Source organism: Gambusia affinis, linkage group LG19 (genome assembly GCF_019740435.1).
Source record: "Gambusia affinis linkage group LG19, SWU_Gaff_1.0, whole genome shotgun sequence".
Lineage (NCBI taxonomy): Eukaryota > Metazoa > Chordata > Actinopteri > Cyprinodontiformes > Poeciliidae > Gambusia > Gambusia affinis.
Genome location: NC_057886.1, coordinates 21,081,394 through 21,105,034, shown reverse-complemented (window position 1 = coordinate 21,105,034; position 23,641 = coordinate 21,081,394). Strand labels below are relative to the sequence as shown.

Below are 23,641 nucleotides of genomic sequence, written 5' to 3'. Positions count from 1 at the left end.
CAGACTCAAAAAAACTTTATTTGATGATTAAAATAAAATATTCAGAGCAGTAATTAAACCAAAACTATACAAAATATATATAGCATCCAGTCAATTTTATATTATATTATATTAATATAATATATTTTATGTATATTTATACATTTTCACAAAACTCCCCCACAGGCATGGTTTTAGCTCCATCTGGTTCAAATTCACTAAATGGCAATTAAATAGAATTTTATTGCATTTTAGTGAATTAAATGTTAATTTTAAGCATTTCTGATATTGTATAAAAAAGGCTTAATTGGTCAAATGAAAAATATGTAGAATGTGCCAGTTTTTTATACGACTAATCGATTAATCGATAACTGAAATAATCGTTAGTTGCAGAAACAAAAACGTAACTAATTATTCAGTGAATCTGAAGCTTTCTGTCGCTCCACGTCTTCCTCCCTCAATTCATAACATCTGCAGTCGCTCCCTGGTCTCATTACTACACAATTAGGCAGCAATTAGATTTTATTGAGGGTGAATTAGCTGACATGTAGAACAGAGGAAATATACTGGGAGGATGATGGCATATTAGCAGACATTACAGAGCAACTGAAGGAAAGCAGGAGGAGGAAGAGAAACGGTGCAGGTTTAGAGAGAAAAGAGGGAAAAATCAGACAAAGGAGCCAAAACGTAAACATCAGGGGATCTGGGTGTAACTCCATTACACTGGAGAGAAAGAGAAGTAGTTTGTTTACCTCATAGTCAAAGCAAGAAAGACAAGGAAACCTGCTGTTAGATTATTTAGCTGGGTCTGATAACCAGGCGTTTTAATGTACCACTATAGCTGAAACAAATTATTATTTTATTCAACGATTAATCGATTATTGTGGCGATTAATTGATTAATCAGATAAAAAAATTAACACATTCTGCAGATTTTTTAATTAATCCTTTGTATACAATATTAGAAATGCATTAAAAGATGCAAATAGACAATTTACTTTCATTTTTAAATATTAAAATAAATATTTTATTTCTTGAAATGCAACAACAGAGCAATCCTTTAGTGAACGTTTGATTATTGTAGCAAAGGATGCATCTGCAGCTAAAATAAACTTCTACAAAATGTGAAAAGCCCTTTCTGCTTATCAGAATTACACTGTAGGGCTGATCTGTTGATTAATTTCGGATTAACTGATCAATAACTAGTCAGCAAAAGGTGCTCAATAAGAGATTTTTTAAAATAATTGAACCAGGTGAAAGTAAAATTTCTACTTGAGTTTTGGACCAAACATTTATTATTTATTTTGTATTTTAATTGCAAAATGTATATTTTTTTGTAAATTTTAGGCATTTTTACTCATCTGAGAATGATATTTTAGAGTCTGTATAGTCCAGTTAACGATTAATCAATTACTTAATTTAGTTGACAATTATCAATTATTTCAATAATTGATTCATCACAATTAGTCTGATTAATTGTTTCAGCCCTACTTAGCATAATGGACTCTTTTAAAAATATCTTGCATAAAATAAAACAAAGAACATTTTGACATAATATTTTAATTGAAAATCTTATGCAATCTGACAGAAAACTAAAATAAAGTGTAATCGCTGGGTCATTTAGCAGAGTAATAATCCAAAATATGTGACCAAACCAATGCATTTCCTGCTTGCTATGCTAGCTTGAGCAACGTAAATAACATTCAGATAAATTATTTTAACTGATTTTTTTTATTATTTTGAAAATGTTAAGTTTAAAAAGTGTATGCGATTACATTTTTGCCGGTTCTTTCCAAATTCTTTGGAAATTAGGGGCCTCGACTTCCTGAGGTCCCTAAAGCGCCCCCTGGAGGCCCTACCTGGGGCCGCAGCCCACACTTTGGAAAACACCAACTTAAACATCACTGCAAAAATACTGTTCAAAAACACGGTATTTTTGTCTAGTTTCTAGTGCGAATATCTCAGTACACTTGAAAAAAGACAAAACTAATCTACAAAAAACTTTCAGCAAGAAATAGGAGCTGAAATCAATATTAAGTCAATAATTCGTTAATATTCGTCAAAACTACTAGTTCTATTGGCAAATTATCCCACTTATGGGAAACATGTCTTGTCATCAATATTAAGGAATTATTTACTTAAAACAAACACCTATTTCTTGCTCAAAGTTAGTTTTGTCTTATTTTAACTGTACTAAGATATTTTCACTATAAACTAGACCAAAATCACGTGGTAATATTTTATGTTTGTGCAGTGAACCTCCTGAATGAACCGTAATTGAGGAGATATTTATTACTTCAGTCTTTTTAGGACTTTTATCTCCGTCTTTTACGCCGTCTGCTTCCATCCATCTTTACCTGCAGCTTGTTGTTTGTGACATTTCATCTGATTTCTGGAGTTCAACCCCGAGCCAACACTCACATCTTGGACTTAACCTCATATTTATGACTTAAATTTAAAGCCGATTTGTTACAATGAACAGAGAAAGGTGAATTATTTATGGCTGGGTTTAAATACGTCGAGGACACACATCTAGCCATGCACTGCTGCAAGCATCCAGCGCTCAGATCAATAATAAATCACACAGCAGCCAGAATAAAGAGGTGTTCAGTGAGGCCTTCATGGTGCTCCGAGATGGTAAATCTAAAATATGCTTTTGCTTCTTTGTAAGTTAGCTAATAAACACATCACAGAGGAACGTAACCTTCAGCTCGTCAAACTCAAAGGTGGTCAGCTTTCATCTACAGATGAGCAACACTTTTCTTTCTTTCTCCACAATTCTCAGCTCTCCCTGATTCAATTATGAGCGGAGGTTAGCCTCCAGCCACAATTCAGCGGAAAGAAATCCCTCATCATCAGAGAGACGAGAGCAGTGGGGAAATGCAGGCACCGTTTGTGTTTGTGAACATGGAGGCAGATGCATCTCCAACTTGCTCTGCCGTGACGTCAGGCCTCTGAAAGCCAGTCGCTCCCCGAAAAGAAGGGCTTTTCACTGCAACGTTTAAAAAGCTCTTTGGCAACATCGACCAAGTGGCTACACTTCCTCTCCTTCACCCTCTTCTCTCTCGTTTTTTACTCCTTCCCAATCCCCTACTGCTACAGTTTTAGGATTAACTTCCTCCCAACCAGATGGCTCTTTTAAACATTTCATCTTCTCCTTCCTGAAGCTGGGTCACCTTGAAAGGTCTTTTATGTGTTTTAGCAGCTGCTGATGGAATAATCCAAAAGCGTCCTCTAAGACTTTGAGTTTTTCTTTGCACCTTTGATGGAATGAACCAGTAGTAACTTTCGGGTGCATTCACACCAGCCCTGTTTAGTCTGATTTAATCCAAATGCAGTTTGTCTAGAAAGTCATCTTGGTTTGGGGAGGTGTGAAGTCGCAATCGAACTCTGGTCTGCCTACTAATGTAGGTTTCAGTTGATGTAGGGTTGAGCAACACAGCTGAAAAACTTATCAGCATTTCATATTCATTGATATCAATAATTATTGATTAGGTTTTTGTTTTAAATATCTGAAATACTGCCAAACTGGTGCCTTGACTTTCCTGTTTTATCCAGTTTTCACTCTATGCAAATGTAAGAAACAGGTCTGATAAGCAGTTATCAGACAAAGTGGCAGAACTTTAAACTGCTGCTGTGCCAGTTACTCAGTAGGCTGTTGCTAGGTAACCAAAGAATAAGTGAGTTGCTAGGTAACCAAAAGAGTGAGTGAGTTCCACCAACCTTCTTTAGGTTGAGCAGCTAAAGTATTTCCTCTGTCTACATTTCCCAGAATGCTGTGCAGTTCCGGGTTTGAGTTAAATGACTGAATATTCAGTCGGATGTATTATCTATTGATATTTATCACACGTCTATCACAGTGTGTATTCTTATTGATTTATTGTCGAGCATTGGGTTGAAGTGAACTCTGGTGTGGTTCGAATACCAAGCGGAGGCTGCTCTAAAAGCAGGAAGTGGCCTAACATGCAGGGGATTCTGGGTAATTGCAACCAAAACAAACGCACAAGTTTGTTTTGGTTGTGAGAAATGGCTCATGGTCCTTTACTGATAAAGACAGATAATCTATGAAAAGATCAAAATTGATCTTTTCAATTTTCAAAGCAATTTCAGCAACAGTATCTCAAGGAGGAAGTGGAGGAGTTCCTCCACTTCCTCCTTGAGATACTGTTACTGTCTGAAGAAAAGTACAGCTACCGACCAAAAACAACCAATCAGACCAAGGAGGAGCATCTTTGCGCTGTCAATCGTCCTCATGTACTTGCTGCTAAATGTGTTAAACAACTTACCTCAAGAGGAAAACCATCTATCCACCATCATCAGTGGCTATGCTAACTAGCCTGATTAGCGGCGCCACACAGAGTGATTGATGGCGATAAAACCCGCCTGCTGGCTCTGATTGGTTGTTTCTATTGAGCACTGGGAAGATAGAGGAGCTGAATTTTTTCCCAGATTATCTGTCTCATACCATACTGTCATGACATTGTGACAGTTTCAACAAATATGCAAAGAGCTACTTGTTGCAGCTTTAAGAAGATTTCCGACATTTTGTTTGTGTGTAACCCCCTCTGAGCTGAAGAAGTGATGATAAACTGATGTTTTTAGTTACTGTATGACTTGGACTCCATCTTGTTTTTGCGTGCTCCTGTTCTGTGTGTGGACTGCACTGACCGTTTGCTTTATGTCTGGGATGCCGATGCGAAACACCATCATGGCGATGTGGGCGTCTTCAGATGGCACTGAGTTGGCAGTGCGCTCCTTCAGCCTCCTCGGCTGCTGATTGGCTGCTGCTTGGTGCGTGGGTCCGGGATTGGCCGAGTACGGGTTGGCGGCGTGTCCCGGGTTTCCTGATCTCATCTGTCGATCCCCGCCGGGTCGTCCTGCCGGTTTGCCCGACTGCCTGTGTCCCTCGCCTCTCCCGATCCGAGGGATGCCTCCTCGCCTGACCTCCTCCACCATCTCCTCGTCATCGTCGTCTTCCTCTCCTTCCAGCTCGCCGTTCTCCTCTTCCTCCCCGTCCTCGTCGCGTTCATCCTCTTCCATCTCTTCTTCTTCCTCTTCCTCCTCCTCCTCCTCGTCTTCTGCCCCAGGATAGAGATGTCTGCTGTTTCCCAGCATCCTTTGTTGCTCCTCGTCGCTGGACAGGGGGCTGAATGGCATCGTCATGGCGACAAAGATGGCGGTTCCAGTGGCAACACCATCATTCCCAGAGAGACACTGATGGGGGGGGAAAGAAAAAGAAAAGTTTATTTGTGTTTCTCAGATGGAAAAAAGAAGCGTGAGAAATGACGACTTAAGGTTTGAGTGAGGAATTATTCTGAAAAGTTTCCACCAACAAGCCAGTCACTACGGAGCTAAATTGGGGCCAAAATGTTTGGTCAAAAAATTCTCTTGAAACTGAAAAAATATATTTATGATACTGAAAAATAATTTTGAAGCAAAAACAATTTTAAAACTAGAAAAAAAATTTTGAAACTGAAAAATAATTTTGAAACTGAAAAAAAGCTTAAATGATATAAGAGCTCTAAAATGTTATGACTCTAAAAATATATTTAAAATAGGGATAAATGAAATATCAGCATTAACATTAATCCCTATTGGCCAGTTTTAGCCGGACATTTCAGTCTCGGTCTCTATTTTATATTCAACCCTGTTTACTCAAATCCTTTAAACACGAGTGTAGCTAGTTGCTAATATTTGTGCCTGAACTGTGTACTGAATTCACCTTTATTTAATGTATTCTAGGTATAAATCCAGCTGTTTTGTTAAAGTCCGAGAGGCTCAAACTAACGGTAACCGTGGAGGAGGAGCTCCACAAATTTGCAGCTCAGGTGGGAGAATCATAAGTTTATTTTTATGGCAGACGGAAGTCAGTTTTACAAATTACCAAAGGAAATACACATTTCACTATTTGACAACTCACTTTTCAGATTTCCATCCTGTTTTACTTTCCTTCCACTTCACATTTATGCACTTCTTTGTGCTTATAAACCACATAAAATCTAATAAAAAATACATTTAGATTTGTGGCTGTAACACCAGGTATAAACCAGTGTCTGCACATTAAAAAAGACAATTTGTTCCCTTTTCTTTTGCCAGAACTATAAAAAAATCCAGCAAAGCATTTTAACAGACAGATAAAATGATTGGAAATGCAGCAGATGAGCAGCTGACGGAAGCTGAATCACTTCAGTCTCTGTCAGGCCGGAGGAGGTGTTGAAATAAACGCTTCAGACAGTTGTTCTGTTTTCTGGCTCCCTTTTCTTTCTCATTTTGAGAACACAAACAAGACAATATGCTGTCATTGTCACAAAACAAAACTGACCTGGAAATTAGTGAGGCAGCAGCTGGAAGGCAAAGACTTGGAACCAATCAAAGCAACAGGCAGTCGAGTGCAACGGCGTTTTAGAGACATTGTGGATAGAAAAAATTAATTTAATTTCTACAAAGTTTGAGATTAATGTCAGATATTCTCTAGAAAAAAACAAGTATATTTCAAGCCTACAAAAATAGAGCATTTGCTATTAAAAAATTCAAATGTTGAAATTAATCTCAAAATCTTCTAGAAAAAACTGGTAAATTTCTGAGTTAAAAAAAAATGCTAGCAAAATCTCAGATGTTGAGATTTTTCTCAGAAATTTTCTAAAAAGAAATTTTACATTTTTGAGTTTGAAAACTCAAACATTTGCTTGAAAAACAATTTTTCTTTTTTAGATTAATCTAAAAAAAATTCTAAAAGTTCTAGGACAACTTCTAAAAAAACTTGTAGAAGTTTGAATTTTCAAATAAATTTGAAAATTTGAAATTTCAAAATTTTTGAATTGGAATTTGATGGGAAAAATCTCCTAAATGTTTGTAGAAAAAATTGGTACGTTTGAGTTGTAAAAGTCAAAACTTTATTTTATTAGCTCAATCGCAGAAATTTTATAGAAAACACTTGAAAATTTAGAAAAGTAAAAAAATAATTTTTTTGATTAAAAATATCTGATTTCGAGATGAATCTCCTAAATTAAAAAAAATAATAAAAAATACACAGGGAAGTTTCTGAGTTGTAAAAGGTCAAAATTTTGCTAGAAAAAAAGCTGGATCTCAGAAAATGTCTAGAAAAAAATTCAGTTTCAAAAGTTTAACATTTTCACATTTTTGAAATTAACCTCAAAGTTTTTGAGTTTTTTTTCCTCTGGATTTTTTTGTTTTTTTCTAGACAATATTTGACATTTATCTCAAAATTTTAATCTTTAGGTGGAAGTTAACCAAGTTTTTTTTTTTCTTGATTGCCTGTTACCTTCATGCTGTTAAATCAACATTTTAGACACATTTGAAGGACAATAAAGGACCTTCAGAAAGCAGTTAGTGATGCAGAGAACCAGCAGACCAGAGCAGAAACTCTGGTCTCCATGTGAACAGACAGCCCTGCCAACCCTCACAACATAATAACACACTATTCACACCTCATATGTATAAATGAACCTTTTTGTGCCGCTAATTCTCACTTTCAAGGTCCCAGACATGCAGAATCCCCTCCTGCACTGTGGAGAACGAACCGTCAGACAGCTTTTCTAGCCAAAAATCGGCTCAAAATAAGGTTTTCCCTCAGTAGTAGCTTAATCCTGGGTTCTAACAACCAAAAGACTTGCATTGGCACAATTTCATGTTTCAAAATGGCTCATCAAAAGTCCATTTCAATTTAAAATCTCCTCATTATTGCTCACAATGAGGAAGCTGAATGTTTAGGTAAGAAACCGTCAGAACTCAGTTCCAGATCAGTGATGAGACATTTTTACATCTGCATGGAAAATGCAAAGCTGCAAAGTGGTTTGTAATTACAGCTACTTGAATAAATTTGTGTAATTACATCAAATTAGAGGCTTCCTCGTTTACGTTTTCAGTTTTCCTCTGCAGACATTTCTGACATCTCTCGTTTCTGATTGGTCGATCCTCCGTGAAGGATTGAGGCTGTTTGTTATTCAGCTGTTCGGTTCTGAGGATCCTGATGCGCTGCGCCGAGCCAAGAAGAGGCCTTCAGGGACAGATCGGTAATCTCACTCACTCTGAAGTGACTCTTTGGCTCTGAGGGGGCCAGAGTGGATGATTTATTTTATTTTTTAAAGGAAGAGACGTTATATCTACTCCGCACACATGCAGAGAAATGTTACTTCCTTTTCAGAAGTTGTTAGGGTTACTTCATTTTATTTCTGGTCTCTATTTTGTTTTAGATAACGCATTTACACCATGTTGGATAAATCCTCGAGCAGGGATCTCCAAAGTGTGGCCCGGGGGCCATTTGAGGCCCCCTGTCCTCAATGCAAGACACTTTTTCATCTTTGATAAATAAATACCACCTTAAATATAAGGTACACAAAGCAGACGTTTCTGCAATCGTCTTAGGTTCGTAGTAACTAGAACCACAAACATCAACCTACTTTTACTCAAATGCAAAGCAACAGAAAATAATGAACCCCAAAAGGTTAATCGTTGATCTAAAATCATTTAAATTTTACTTTAGTTTATTATTGAGCAGATACAATTCTTTGTGAGACCAAAAATTCTTTCAATGCCATGATTTTGGCCATCATGGCAAAAACCTTAAAAAAAACTGTAAAATCCAGAATATATTTACAACAATTAATCGTGATGAAGCGATTATTAAAATCATCATCATTTAGCAATCGTTTAATAGTAAGCCAGACTATGCAAACTAAAAAAAAAGGCAATTTAAAGAACAAAACACCCAAAGCCAAAAAAGTACAAAAAAAAAAAAATAAATAAATACATATTGCGTACAAGATTTAACAAAAAAAAAAATATTTTTGGTAAATATGTTCCAACAAAACTTCTCAAGTGGCCTAATTTTAGCTTCACCTGCTCCAAATTCAGTAAAATAATAATAATAATAATAATAATCCTATTATTAAGCACCCTTTGCTGTCTAATTATTGTTTAATCCAAAAATTATAAACAAACATTTTTGACTTTTTGACATAAAATTAGAAGTACTATTTAGCTGCAGATGCATCCTTTGCTATGACTAATCAAGCGTTCACTAAATGAATGTTATATTATTGCATTTTAGACAATAAAATGTTTATTTTCTTATTTACAAAAAGAATTTAACTATCTATTCGTATTTTTCCATGTATTTTAAATATTGTATAAAAAAATCCAAGTTGATTAAATAAAAAATCCACAGAATATGCCAACTTTTTAATCTGATTAATCAATCAAATTAATTAGTTGCAGGCCTGGTTAGGTAATTTTCTAGAGTTTTGAGCATATTAAGGGCATAAAATTCACACAATAGAAGCACCTTAATTGCAGGAATTAAGTAAAACATAAACAAAAGTGTCAGCCATTACAAGTCGTCAGGACTTCAATAGGAAGCAAAGCTAACGAGCCCTCCAGTATCAAGCTGTTTCTGAGGAATACCACCAGAGGAATGTAAGAAAATTCAATAAAAATCAAAGCAAGCCTGTAAAACATAACAGAGAAGCGATAACAGGGGAGGAGAGACAGAACAGAGAGATTAAATGAATGAGGGAGACGGAGCAGTCAGAGCAAACTGAAGGGGACGTGGGGGAAAGGCGGGAGGTTTCTGCAGACCTGTCAGAAATCTGACCAACCGGAGAACGGCGCACACACAAGAGATGATTATAATGTGAAGAAGCCGGCGCTTTGCATAGTGCTGAGTAATCAGAGATAGGCAGCGGCTTTGGAGGAGGCGGCGGGGGGCAGGATGCAGAAGGTGAGCAGCAGAACGAAGCCAGCCGACAGAGCAAAGCAGAAACTAGTGAGAGTCAAACAGTTGAAGGACAAACACAACGAGAGAGACATTAAAACAACAAACTGCATTATGGAGCATAAACAGAGTTAATCCTGGGAGATTAATTAGCACTGTGACAGCTAATGCATTCGATTGGGAATTAAATAGAGTAACTTAACTTAACTTAGTTATTGATTAATCAATTATTCTGATGATTAATCGATTTAAAAAAACTCACATTCTCCAGATTTTTATTTAAGCCTTTTTTAAATACATTGTTAGAATCAAATTAAAAGAAAGGAAATTATGCTTCAACTATTTCAGTAATCAATTATTCTATTGATTATTCTGACGATCAAATAAAAACAAATTGTCAAATTATGTAGATTTTTTATTTAAGCCTTCTAATATACAATATTAGAAAAACATTGAAAGAAGCAAATTAAACAATTATTATAATCATTTATTAAATAGAAAAATAAACACTTTCTTGTCTAAAATGCTGCAAAGGATATATCTGAAGTAAAAAAAAACTTTTTCTGTTAAACGGCCGTTTGTAAACAACTCACAGATGCTGTTTAATATTCAAAAATATTTCAGTTTGACTGAGGATCCGACAGACGGGCCTGCAGTCATGCTGCTTGTGGCTAAAAATAAAAGTTAAAGGGAAGTAGCAGAATGTTGCAAAGAAAAGACAATGACTAAGTGCCATAAACGGAAAGAATTCAACAGCAAATGCCCTGGAGTTAAAAGAGACGATAAAGAATCAGACATGAGGAGGGAAGTCATAGTTTGGCAGAAAATAGAAGTCTGTCACAGAGCCAAGCGCAATCATGGAAATTTAGAAACTACTTCACCAAAAAGTCAAGTTCTGGACTCTGAGGAAGCCGGAGTAACCAGAGAAAACCTCTGGATGAAAACTCCATGCAGAGAGACGCCAGACCGGGAATTTAACCAACAACCTGCTGGATGTCACTGCTAACAAAAGCTCCACCATCCAGACCTTAGAATAAAAAATAAACAGCAATAATTTGGTTTTTTCATCCGTCATAAGAAAAAAAAAATGTTACTTAATTCTTTCAAAGTCATATTTTCAACATGTTATTCATTAATTTTTAAATGTAAGTTTCACATTAAATATTTCATTAGCAGGTTAAATATTAAGCTTACAAACTAATAATTTAGTTCAAAACTAAATATTTAGTTAGCAACCTAACGCTTCAGTTCTAAAATACTTAGCTAGTGAGAGTAAATATAAAGTTTTAGTATAAATAGTTATGGAATTTAATATTTCAGATTCAATCTAAATATTTAGTTAGCAAATTAAATATTTAGCTCTAAGCTCAACATTTAATTAGCATGGTTAAATATTTAGTTAGCAAGCCAAATATTTTAGCTTCAAACTAAATATTTTTGAAATAGTTTGAATAAATAAATAAATAGTTTGAAGCTAATTAAACTAATTAAACTTTTTAGGGAGCTAAAAAAAAATCACACAAAAGCAAAATATTAATATTCAGCTTCACGCTGATTACTGAGTTATGAAACTTAAATTAAATATTTAGTTTGAAGCTAAATATTTTTGGTAACAAGTTGTAAACCTAACAAATTAGGTTGAAGCTAAATATTAACATTTAGCTCCATGTTGATTACTTAGTTATCAAACTTGATATTTAGTTTTAAACTATTTAGCTCACTACCTAAAATTTAGTTTGGATCTAAATATCTAATCAGCAATACTATTTTTAGTTTATAGCTAAATATTTACCTTGCTAATTAAATATTTAGTTGAAATTTATAATAAATAAATTACAGGTGAAAATAAATTTAAATTTATAAATTTAACCTCCATTTTTTTCTTATGAGGCTAAATAAGTAAAATTATTTCTGTTGTTTTTGAGTGTAGCTTCACAAACAGAACTCAATGTGTTTTTACAGTGTGAAATCCGCTCACATCCACAGCGATGAGATCATCACACTCAGGAAAAAATAATCACCTGAAAGGTGACGGTCCGGTTTCTCAGGCCTTTTTGGCTCTTTATTCACATTTTCATGGCAGATATTAGTCTGATCCCAGGGGATGTAAAAGAGAAAACGAAGGTGCCGCTAAAAGGCCTAAAAAGTAAACTTAGGAGAGATTCACTCATCGTTCATTAAGCCGGAACAGGTCAGAAAATTAGAGTGATAATCAGTTCCCAAGAGAAAAGTGGTGAGTCATGCATGAAAGACCTTCATTTCACGCGAGGGCTATTGTGTGCCTCTTGGAGTGATGAAGCGATTAGACACTGCCTCTCACCAACAAATGACATTCATCTGCTCATCTTTACATCAGAGTTGGGGAATAAAAGCGCGACTACTCCCCTCAGAGAACGGCTTCTGCTCCAGGTCACATCATTAACCTGTTCAGTCTTCTTACCAGCTTCAAACTGCATTAACCCGGCTAACCTTCACCTCACTGAGCAACCAGAGAGATGAGCTTCGCACGGAGACTAAGAGCATCACAGGCCAGCTTGACTAAATTACATTTCAAATTAAAAGCGGTCACAAAGGAGGGAATGTTTTATGGTTTAAAATGCAACAACAAAATGAAAACTGGACTGTTTTCTGCCTTAACAGGCATTGTTTAGCTGAAATAAAACAATATGAAATATTGGTTTATAAGCTAATGCTAAACTAAGCTTAGCTTTAACTGAAAGTGTGACGTTTTCCTGTAAAGTCATATCTCTGAGAACTCTGAAGCCGACAGCCATCTTGGTAGGTATCCATAAATCACCATCATGACGGTTGCTATGACAACAATAAACAAGCCACGTTTTCTGTCTCATACAGATCGATCCCGACATCAGCGTTTCTGTTGATATAAATTTCTCTCAGTAGTTTCTTTTTATTGGTCTCAAAGTCATGGTTTTTCTGTGCTTTGCGCTGCGTTTGCCTACCAAGATGGCGGTTCAGTGGCGACAATCACTTCAGGTTCAGGTTTATGGGAACAATGTATAAAGATAAAACAAACATCGTTACCAAGGTAACCGCTGCTCATATTAGAGCAGAAATTCAAAATATTAAATAAGCAAGATAATCCTTTATTAGTCCTTTGTTAGACAAGATGTTGGAAACCACCACCGAGTAAGAGAAATGAAAAATAAACTAATAAAAAAATACAGTACAGTGTAGAAAACACACCATAAAAACTAAACTAGAAGCATAAATATGAAATTATCAATACATATGCACAAAAAATGCAGATGTGTATTTAGAAATAAATATACACACAAATATCTCCAAACACAGGCAAAAAAAAAAGAGTAAAAACCACAAAACTAACAGCATGACAGTAAATATTGGTGGCAGATTTATATTTCTAGTGATTAAATCAAGAAATAAGAAGAAATAAAAACAGTAAAATAAGAAAAAAGCTCAGAAATGAGCAGAGTTGTTGCAACAAGCTGCCACTCACTGGGGGCGCCATGGCAACCATCTGAGCTAATGCTGCGACGTAGCATTAGCTAAGACTACAACTTTTTATTTCGTAAGAACCTTACTAGAAAGTCAAGAGGGAAGTTTATATTTACTGGTCTGATTAGGAGTTTGTGCACTTTTTGAAGTAGTAAATGCAAAAAAATATTTATTAGTTATTAAATTCCAGTACTTATAATATAGTCCGTCAATAATTTAAAGTCAAAGGATTTATGACTTTAAACTGGTTTAAAATCTGTTTCTTATTTCAACTGAAGCACCTTTTCCTACTTCAGGCAAGATCTTATTGGCTCCTCCTTTCACTACTTTCCTGTTCATGTTTTTTTTTTTTAACATGTATTTTATTTTTATTTTCCACATCCTGTTTATTTTCAGAATGTTGGCTAAACTGACAACCAGAAAGATTGAAGTGCCGGGTTTTTATTTCCAGCTGCCAAAATCAACCACTGATGTTCAGATCAAGTTATTGCAACTTTCAGACACTTTGTGAAAACCAAAGGTGGTTTCTCAATGAGAAACAAGCAGATGTGAACTCTTCGTTTAAAGGAGTCTTCATACAAACTTTTGACCATTTTTCCAGAAGCTCATTTGTGAGGTCAGACACTAATGTTGGACGAGAAGGGTTTGTTTTCTCTCTCTGCTTTAATTCATCCCAGTGGCCCACTGTTGGGTTGAGGTTTTTACAGCTGATGGGTTTTCCACATAAATCTTGAGCAGTTGGGTTTTTGTGGACTTTGCTTTGCACAATGGTTGTCAGAACAAGAAGTAGCCATCGTAAAACTTTTTCCACAAAGTTGAAAGAGTGAAGTTATCCAAAAACATGAAGGTTATTTATGAAATAGCGTATTCATATGTGACATATTTGGTTTGCTTTTAACCAGATCAGAGTTTTCCATTGTTTTATTATTTTAATTATACGAATAAATTCTAAAGATTTAAGAAAGACAAATCCTATCTAATATTATTTAAGACTACTACTTTTAATTTTAAGGGGAAAATAAGTCAGAAAATCAATGTTACAACTTCTGTTTGCTGATTGGCCCTTTTGAAATTCTACTGGAGTAATCCACTTCAATGGGAGAAAAGAGTAGGAAGGCAATGGACAAACATTAGCAACTGGGTAAAGTTTAAAACTTCAACAGAGTCCAAACGTCAAGCAAACTTTCAAATGGTTCAGAAAGCTTACATAGGAATAAAAATTTAATGTGAAATAAATAAATCATGACATCGCTCAAAGCACAAATTATAGAATTAGATTGACTAGATTTGCCCTTACGAATCAGGAACATAGTCAACAAATAATTTTTTTATATAGATACAGATATTAATCTAAAGTCTGTGCCTCTCCAGGTAACCTGGGGTGACAAACAAACATCTTGAATGCAAACTTCGCCTCACTAAACTTTTCATTTGTAATGTCAGTTCATGAGCATCTAAAACAGGGTTACGAGGCAGCATTCATGCCTTTTCTTTTACTTTTCGTGAGACAGAAGTGAGCGATAACTTTCCTGGTTTCCTTCCAGAGTCTTGACCCGGTTCCACTGATCTTCAGTCAGTGTGAAGTTTGTGTGATGCCATCAACACAGATAAAAAAAAATTAATTAAAAAATGCAACCAGCACAGCGACATTCAACCTTCCTCCATGCTCATCTTTTTCTCTCTCCCGAACACACGCAAATCTCCGTATGCTCCGTCTCTCTGCCTCACCCTCTCCTTTATGTAGGACATAGCGTGTATATAGACGGATATTTTCAGTGTCTCGGTCCCCAGGAAATTTCACTGGGAAACTTCCAAAGAACACACCGCCCCAGTTTTGTGCCACGAAACTGGAACGGCCGATTTCCCTTCCCTCCTTGTTCGACATCGACTCACAAATGGACACAAATCGTCCCATCGCTCTCTCTGCTAATGCAAACAAAGACTCTGAGGCTCAACAGCTGTCCCTCCGGAAAGAGTCAACACGTGCAGATGAAAAACCGAAATTTGAAATCCGATCCAACGGTCGGCGGATCCGCAGGACCCGAGGGAGCCGAGCGAAGAACTACAAAACCACCTGATCTACACATGTTCTTACGTAACCAGCCTTTGTGCTATTAAACAAGAATGAGGGCCAGTGGAGGAGAGCAGTTTGAAATAGTTAAACCGATGTGATGTTTAAGAAAATAGGTTTGAACACAGAGCACAGCTACAATGCTAACAGCTTTTCTGGTAGCTACGTGTCACAATCATCAATTCAAATGAAGATTTTAAAGGAAATACAGTCTTTTGATTTCAGGCTATTACCTAAAGCAAATGCAACACTGCAAAAAAACTAAATTGTACCAAGTACCTTTAGTCTAAACATTTTCCATGTTATAAGTGAAACAATATGCCAGTCGAACTAGTACTTTTTCATTAATATTAAAGAATAATTAACTTAAAAAGCTGCTATATCTTGCTGGAAAGTTCTTTGTAAGCTCGTTTTGCACAAGATATATGCACTACAAAATAGATCAAAAATACTTGGTAAGATTTTGTGTTTTTCCAGGACATTTTTCCCCAAACGAACCAGAGTGTCTAGACAAATTAACTAAAGTTGGATTAAAGCAGAGTAAACAGGGATGGACTGAAAAAAAGTTAATTTTCTGAAGCTGTGGTTGTGCCCTCCAAAATAAAATTCGATTTGAGCCCACATTCATTCTTGGCCTCTTAGAAAAATATACATTGTAAAAAACATAGAATCTTACCAAGAGTTTTTGGTCTAGTTTCTGGTGGAAATATCTTACTACACTTGAAATAAGACAAAACTGACTTACAAGTAAATTTGCAGCAAGATAGAAGCTTATTTTATGTCAATAATTTGTTAATATTGATTAAGGAATTAATATTAACACTAGCACTAGTTCCTCTGGCAGATTATTTCACTTATAACATGAGAAAAATGTCTTGTTACATGAAATAATCTGCCAGTGGAGCGAGAACTGGGTTGCTAGGTGACGGCCTGGGCTTGGCTGGGGTTGCTAGGTAACGACGCAATGCCTAGCTACTCCAGCCAATGTTTTACGAATGTTGATAATAAAATCACTGAAATAATCTGCCAGTGGAACTAGGACCTTTACATCAATATTAAGGAATTATTTATTTAAAACAAGCTCCTAAATCTTGCTGTAAAGTTACTTGTAAGTTAGTTTTGTCTTATTTCAAGTGAACTAAGATATTTGCACTAAAAACTAGACCAAAATTACTTGGTAAGATTTTGTGTTTTTGCAGTGTTTGCTAAGGTTCATCTTTTCTCTACAGAACAGATGAGGAAGAAAATCAATCATCTGGGGAGCAGCAGTGAACAGAGAACACATTCAAATAATCTGCTAATTAATTAGCTTTATTCATCATCGAATCTCTGCGGGCCGACACAGAGAGCCCGCGCTGCTGCTCTGCTCGCAGAGAAACATCCCGAATCACACTCAGACCCGTCGGTCTCGACCGGCAACGCGGCTGAAGTGGCAGAACCAGAAGAGGCTGAATCAAGGCCAACCTGGGGCAAACAGTTGGCAGCACGCGGACAGGTTTATGAATAAATGAACCACAATGAGAGACGCTGCAGGGTGGAGACCGGCTGAACATATGACGAGCTGTGAAATATTGAGAGTGGATGCTGCTCCAACGCTCCGGGCACCAAACAAGAGGCTCAGCACCAAATATACACTGGCGTGTTGGGGCCACTGTGGATGGAAAAGAGGAGTAAATTTACGCCAAAAAAACCTCTGTAATTTTGAGATGAACTACAGAAATTTTCAAGGAAAAAAACTTTCAAATTTCTGAGTTTTAAATGTCAAAAATTTGTTTGAAAAACTACAAATTTTAGATGAATCTCAGAAATTTTTTAGAAATTTCAGATTTAGAAAAGTTAAAAAAAATCCTAGAAAAAATAAAACATTTTCTAGCTATTTTTTTTCTGGAATTTCCAAAAAGAAAAAAAACAAAAGCATAAAATTTTTTTTTTAATCTCAACATTTCTGAGGACTTTTGTTTTTTGGCAGAAATTTCGTCCTCTTTTTTTCTGTCTACAGTGGCTCTAATACACGGTGGTATCCAGCCCCCCAGGTAACTGTTTTTTGTTTTACAGCCTCATTGAAAGCCAACTTTACATGGATTTTACTTCAACTTGGTGGCTTTAAAGCCTCGTCAGAATTCAGCAGGTTGTGATCCCGCCTTCAGGGAGCTGATTAAAGCAGAGCTCAGGAGACGGTTTATAGAGCAGGTGAATCACAACAGCAGGAGACGGATCCATACTCACCTCATAGGATCCCAGAATGAGGCCAAAGGTCAGGCAGAGTTGTCACACAGAGAGTAAGTCTTGTCGTAAGAAGTGAAGGTCTGACCTCGTTGTGGTCTCAACCAGGAGCTTTTCTCAAAGAACGTTAAGACTTTAAATTAAAGAAACAGCTGTTTTTGTGACAGCATTTTAGGTGCGCTTCAGATAGAAAAAAGAAAAAAAAAAAAGCTGTAAATTTCTGCCAAAATGTTTTTTTCTATCTACGTTGATCCTAATACATCGTAACTCTTTCTCCTCCATAACATCTAATAAGCCCCACGGGGTTTTCTGTAGTATGTGTTTAAAATAACATAAGCAAATCTAATTTTGTTTTTCTCTATTTCGATAATCTTGGTACCAAAATAAAGCTAACAGTTGGGAGATGCTATCATTTCAGAGAATGTAAAGATGGAACATTGAATGATTGTAATTTTTTGTTTTTGCATCTTATAGTAGAAATAAGGCTGCAAATTTTGATTTGACATTTATGCTATCTAGGATTTTAACTAGAAAGCAAAACAAAACCAGATTTTTTAAACCTTTTTCTGTTTTCTGCAAATTAAGTGGCCAGAGAAAGGCATATCGGTGACTAATGAGCAGTTAAAAGACTGAGAAAGAGAACTAAAACTCTAAGCGGTGAGAGAAATCTATCACACGTCTGCAATGTAGGCCAATCGATACGACTTCAAGCAGCTCCCACAAGCGGCATCAATGTGCTCCTTCCTCCACCAACCCTCCTCCTGTAGGGTCTAAACATCAGCAGAAGGCCTTGTGACTTCAGTATTTTTTGTCATTATTTCCAGGATGTGGGTTAAAGTTGATCGGACAGCGTGATGTCCAGCCGAGCTGCCAGGATGCAGGATGTATCACCTCCCATTCATGCTGCTGTGGCTATAAATACACCCAGCTGTGATTCCATTATTAATGCAGAACGACACCCCAAACCTTTTCCTCTGGCCCTGAACACTGCCGACTCATCACCTCCCATGCACTTTCAAACACCCACTGCTGCCTACTGCCAGTGCACACCGACATAATGCAGAACGGTGCAACGCTTTCCAGCTTTTTCGTACTCTGCATCCAAGGAAACAGAGTATGATGAAATTAAGAAACTACATGAAAACGACCCAAAAAATTAAAGAAAAACTGCAGAAATGGGTCAAGACTTTAGCACAATATGAAAATCTCATCGCTAAATGTTTAATTACAAATTGTTTAAGGTAAATAAACAAAAAATTTTAATATCTTACTTTTAAAGCATAACAGCTTAATGAGTGGAGGCGTTTCTGTTATCTGTCGCTGAGAGGCAGAAAAACTAAAATGCATAATGATAAACCAATAGATGAACAAATTATTAACTTAAAACATATTTAATGGGATCCACGATAAGTTGTAACAACAGATTTAACATTTATTTCAGGTGTAAAATGAATACTGTAAAAATAATGTAGGCTGTTTAGTTTTTATAAACTTAAATAAAATATTACCACACGGACGTCGCCTTGTTTACGCTGCAATGCATTCTGGGTAGATTACGTTTCTATGCTACCGCGATAGCTTCGTCTAGCCAGAATAATTATTTTTACACAATAAGTAACATTCAGCGCTTTCAATTTGACCACTAGAGGCACAGTCAAAATATTTTCTCAAATATATTATATTGTTGAGTTACAAAAACTTAAAAATGCTGTACTGTCTCTTCCTATTTATTTTGATTTCGTATTAGCTCCTGCTAATGGCGCTAGCTCCTGCTAATATACTAAACAGTAGAAAACAAGCGGATTACGTTTGTTTGTTTCAACAAATATCTCGTGTACAATGTCACATAAAAACTTTACGGCAGTTTACCTCAATTCAGATGTTTTATGTCCATAATAATAACCCGCCCTTATGAGCTGGGGATGCGGTGCGCAGAGGTGGAAAGAATGCCGATCTCCGTAGACAACAAATGCAGTTATAGTAATGGGGAAATTACGACATGTTTATGTTTGTTTTTCCAGTATTGCATTTTACAGTTTCTGATAAAACTTCATCCAAAACAAAAAAATATGTTTAAGAAAATACAAAGTGAAAAGAAAATGGAACTATAGTTTTATTTATATTACGTAAAAAGAAATCAGACTTTTGAACAACAATGCTTCCCATAATACTACTAATACTAAGCGTAATAGATACGTATTAAAAGTAGTTACTCTCTCATTTTCTTTGTAAAAAAATACTTTTGAATAATTTAGTCCTCATTGTCCTGAAAGGGAAACTCCAGACTCCCAGTCCAGGTAATTTCTGTGGTTAAATACCAACAGAAAAGGTAAATAAAATGAGGTTACTTGAATTTAAATTAGGCAGGAACAAACTGATAGATAAGAAAGCTGTTTAAAGAGGTCATAAGAAGGAGCAACGATTAGTTTTTGAGGTGTCAAAGCTAATCACTGGACTGGAAAATGAAGAGTGAACAGGCCAGAGCCTGTGAATGTGAACACAGCTGTTCCACTGTGACAGAAACAAAACAAAGCAGCTCAACCACCTTTCAATCACCACAAGCAAACCTGACACCAGGTGAAATCTCCACAAAACACCGTGTCACTCAGAGTGACAGCGTCATCGACAGAAACTCACTGCACTAAACATGAGAGTCTGACTAGACGTACAACTGAAACTATAACAGAAACTCAATCATATTTGCCACTTAGCAATAAGAGGACATGAAGCTGCTGCTGTTGTTAGATAGAACAAGAACAACACTCAATGGTTGGAGAGGAAATAGCTATAAGGAAATAAATATGTTTGAATCTCTAGTGTTTATCCATTCTACTTCTCTCTGAGCGTCGTTTGGTGTCCTTCATTTATTGGGTACACCAGTTCAGTTACTTGCTACAATAAGTAATGAATCAGCCAATAACAGATCAGTGCATTTGGGCATCCGGACGTGGTGAGAAGTTGCTCTCACATTTCCTCAGAAAAAGCAAAAGTATTGAGCTGCAGATATACAATAAAACACCTTATTGAAAGTCAGGGGAGAATAAGCAGAGTAGCTCTGAGATGAAAGAAATGCTCAAATAATCTCCTGTAGTACATAAAAGACCATCTCTTCATGCCAAGCACATCAATTCTCAACCTTGCAGGTAATATTATTCCAGTTGAAAGCTAAGAGCCCCACCTGTCAGCCAAACGAAGGAAACTGAGGATGCGTTAATACCAGCCATGTTTAGGACATTTTCATCCAACTGTAGTCTGTTTGTCGAAAGTCTGGTTCACTTGGGGAGATGTGAATGTGTAATTAAACACTGGTGTGGACCACATATGCAGGATTCAAATGCGAACGCCAAGAGGACCGGAAACAGCTCCAAAACCAGGAAGTGGACTACAGTGCAGGGCATTCTGGGTAAACAAAACAAACATAAATTCAGCTAGTTGAAGAAATGGTTCGTGGTCTTTTACCAAAGACAAAAGACAAATCCTACAAACATTTAAAATCTAAAACCACTCCATTTTGTATGCATGTTGTGAATGAAGAAGTTGTGCTCATGTCTTCTTCAGAGGTTTTTGTGTTGTTTCCTTTAGTAGGTCTTGGTGCAGCGCCCCCACAGGTGAGGAGGGGGACTCCCTCAGGGGAAACGCAGATTGGTCTGAAGACGTCACACTGACTTTTCTCTGACACCGTCTTCAGAATCCGGTCTACTCTGCCATGAGGGACATCAAAACAACCTAAGCACGAATTAACTCCTGTAAATCTTCTAAGAAAAATAGGCAGCTGGCAGCCTAATATCTTTTTATTTAGCTGATTTAATTGTACAAATCGTCATTGGATGCTGTACAAACAGAAAAGGATGCAAACCAAACACCGTCAGTCGTAAGGACTGGCAGTCCTCAGTGTATCCGCAGATTTGCAGGGAACACTTTTTACAAGATAAAAAGATTAATGTTCATTTACTGTACAAGTAAGAAAAATTAGTAAGATGCACTTAAATATTGCATTATAGAGAAGACATGTGTCTAATCATTGGTTACCATGGAGAAAACGCTACCATCAACTAGACTAGCCTGTAGAAAAAACATCTAGACTTTTACGTCTGCTCTGCTGCAAGGGTAAACGCTGTGGTATAAATTATGTGGTCAACACATCTGGTGGGAGAAGGTGAGTTGTTTTCTATGTCCAACTTTTGAAAATACCACCATCTATGAGGCAGAACTAGCTGTGCTACTTCCACAGACAAATTAGCTTGACTCTAACAAGTAGAAAACGTGTACTGGCAAAACAACTTGGGAAAACAATGACAGTTTCTCCATTCGGTACTTACATCCTTCACTTCTGACGTCCGTCATGGTGATCAAGTGCAAAGAGTCAATACCTGCTCTGCCTTTAAAATAATTAGCATCCCCTAAAGTTAGCCTAAAATGGATAGCCTAGCTAAATTCATGGGTGAATGGACGAAGAACCAAACTTACTCTGTACTAATGAGATTCAAAACTACAAATTCATTCATTAAAAGTGTTAAAGGTCAACATGTATCTTTAAGTTATGCGGCTGTTGGATAGACAACACCTGAATGCACCATTAGACCTTCCTGCTGCCTCAAATAGAACCAGGTTGCACACAATCCGACCCTCCCATCATGGCCACCGTGTCGGTGCTGCTCCACCGCTGCCATTTTTCTGCATCTAAAAATAGCAACCCCACTTTGATGACGATGTGCTGGAAACTCCCCCCCTCATGCACCTCTCAGTGGCACATTTAGCCCTAATAAACTGAGAAAGAATCCCTGATGCATGGAGGAGTTTGGCCAAAGCTCCACTCCCTGCTATTACCATCAGCGGACAGTTTTAATGGGATAAATGGGATTTGGTTTGGAGAGCAAGTGAGAGTGTTACTGAGTATGTTGCAGTGCCTGAAGACACAGAATCACACTCCGAACAGTCTTTGTGCTGATCAAATGTTGGCTTGAGGCAAACCGCTGGTGCTGAAACTTTTATAACCACATAAAATGCTGCGATTCCTCGTTGGCATGGTTATAGCCGGACAGAGAGAGAGAGAGAGCTGATAGGTGTTGCACTTAGAAAATAATGATAGATCTGTTCCCTACACACGTTTAATGGTAAACTAATACAAAAGTACTTCACTTTATTAAACTACAGCACTTTGGCCAGCGTCTCTTGGTTTTATGTGCTGCATAAATAAATTTACATTAACAAAATGTGAGTCAAGATTACCCATAATTCATCTGAATGGATCGATATTACAAATCATCTTCCACAGATGTCAACACTTAATTAAATACACAGCAAAAGTATTCAAATCCCTTTTCCACATTCTAAAAATGAGTCACCAAGAGGTTTAAAGGACCCAAAGCATCACTAATCAACACAGAAATGGTTCGGAGAGAGAAAATCAACTTTCAAGGTAATCTCAATTTTGTAGAAAACAAGTGACATTAGCTGAAAAAATGAAACATAACAGATGATTTAAAAACAGTGAGCACAAAAGGCCCTTTTGAAATGTTTTAGCGCCATTTTAATGGAAATCAGGGGATTAAAGACGGTCCAATTATGCTACTGCAAAAAAAGTTTCCAGTTTTCTCTTATTTTACTTTGCATCCTTACTGACACTGACGCCGACACTTTCTTATCTCAGATGACCAAGTATTAACCGACAATTTGGAATTGCCAACTGGACAAATGTCTCAGAAGAGACACCAAACCAACGTGTGATTTCCTTCCTCACTGACACCAAGAGTTTTGTCCCAAAAATCTCAGAACCATCGCACTTCAAGGCTGACAGGCTTCAATTTCAACCATTTTCTTTTCTACCGGAAGTAATGGTATCACCTGTGTCTGCAAAACACTCCAACAGCCCATTAATGCCAGACAGAACCATCGCTCAGGTGCGATGAAGAACCCACAGACGGTGACATGATTAACAGTTCCTGTCGCTCAAAGACAGGTGGCTGCAGGTGAGTGACAGAGGGGAAGGAAATCAGAAGAAACAAGAGAGAGAGGACAAGGCTGAAGTAGGACAAAGCGCAGGGGAGGTCTGTCTGTCCCAGTTCAGAGGCTTACCACCAGCAAGAACCGGAGAAGAAGTGAGAAAAAGAGGAAAAAAGCCTGAAAGGAGTGAAAGATGGAGAAGCCTAAATCTGGAGG

At 36.9% G+C, this 23,641-nt stretch overlaps 1 protein-coding gene across 4 annotated transcripts in view; it reads right to left on the bottom strand.

Annotated features, from left to right (window-relative positions):
* shank1 (SH3 and multiple ankyrin repeat domains 1) overlaps positions 1 to 23,641 on the bottom strand; it is a 91,858-nt gene that overhangs the window by 62,598 nt on the left and 5,619 nt on the right. For all 4 annotated transcript variants that reach the window (XM_044101406.1, XM_044101407.1, XM_044101408.1 and 1 more), the window contains exon 2: positions 4,647 to 5,192. In XM_044101406.1, coding sequence (XP_043957341.1) covers positions 4,647 to 5,141 — 495 coding nt within the window. In that variant the 5' untranslated portion in view covers positions 5,142 to 5,192. The remainder of the gene's footprint in view (positions 1 to 4,646; positions 5,193 to 23,641) is intronic.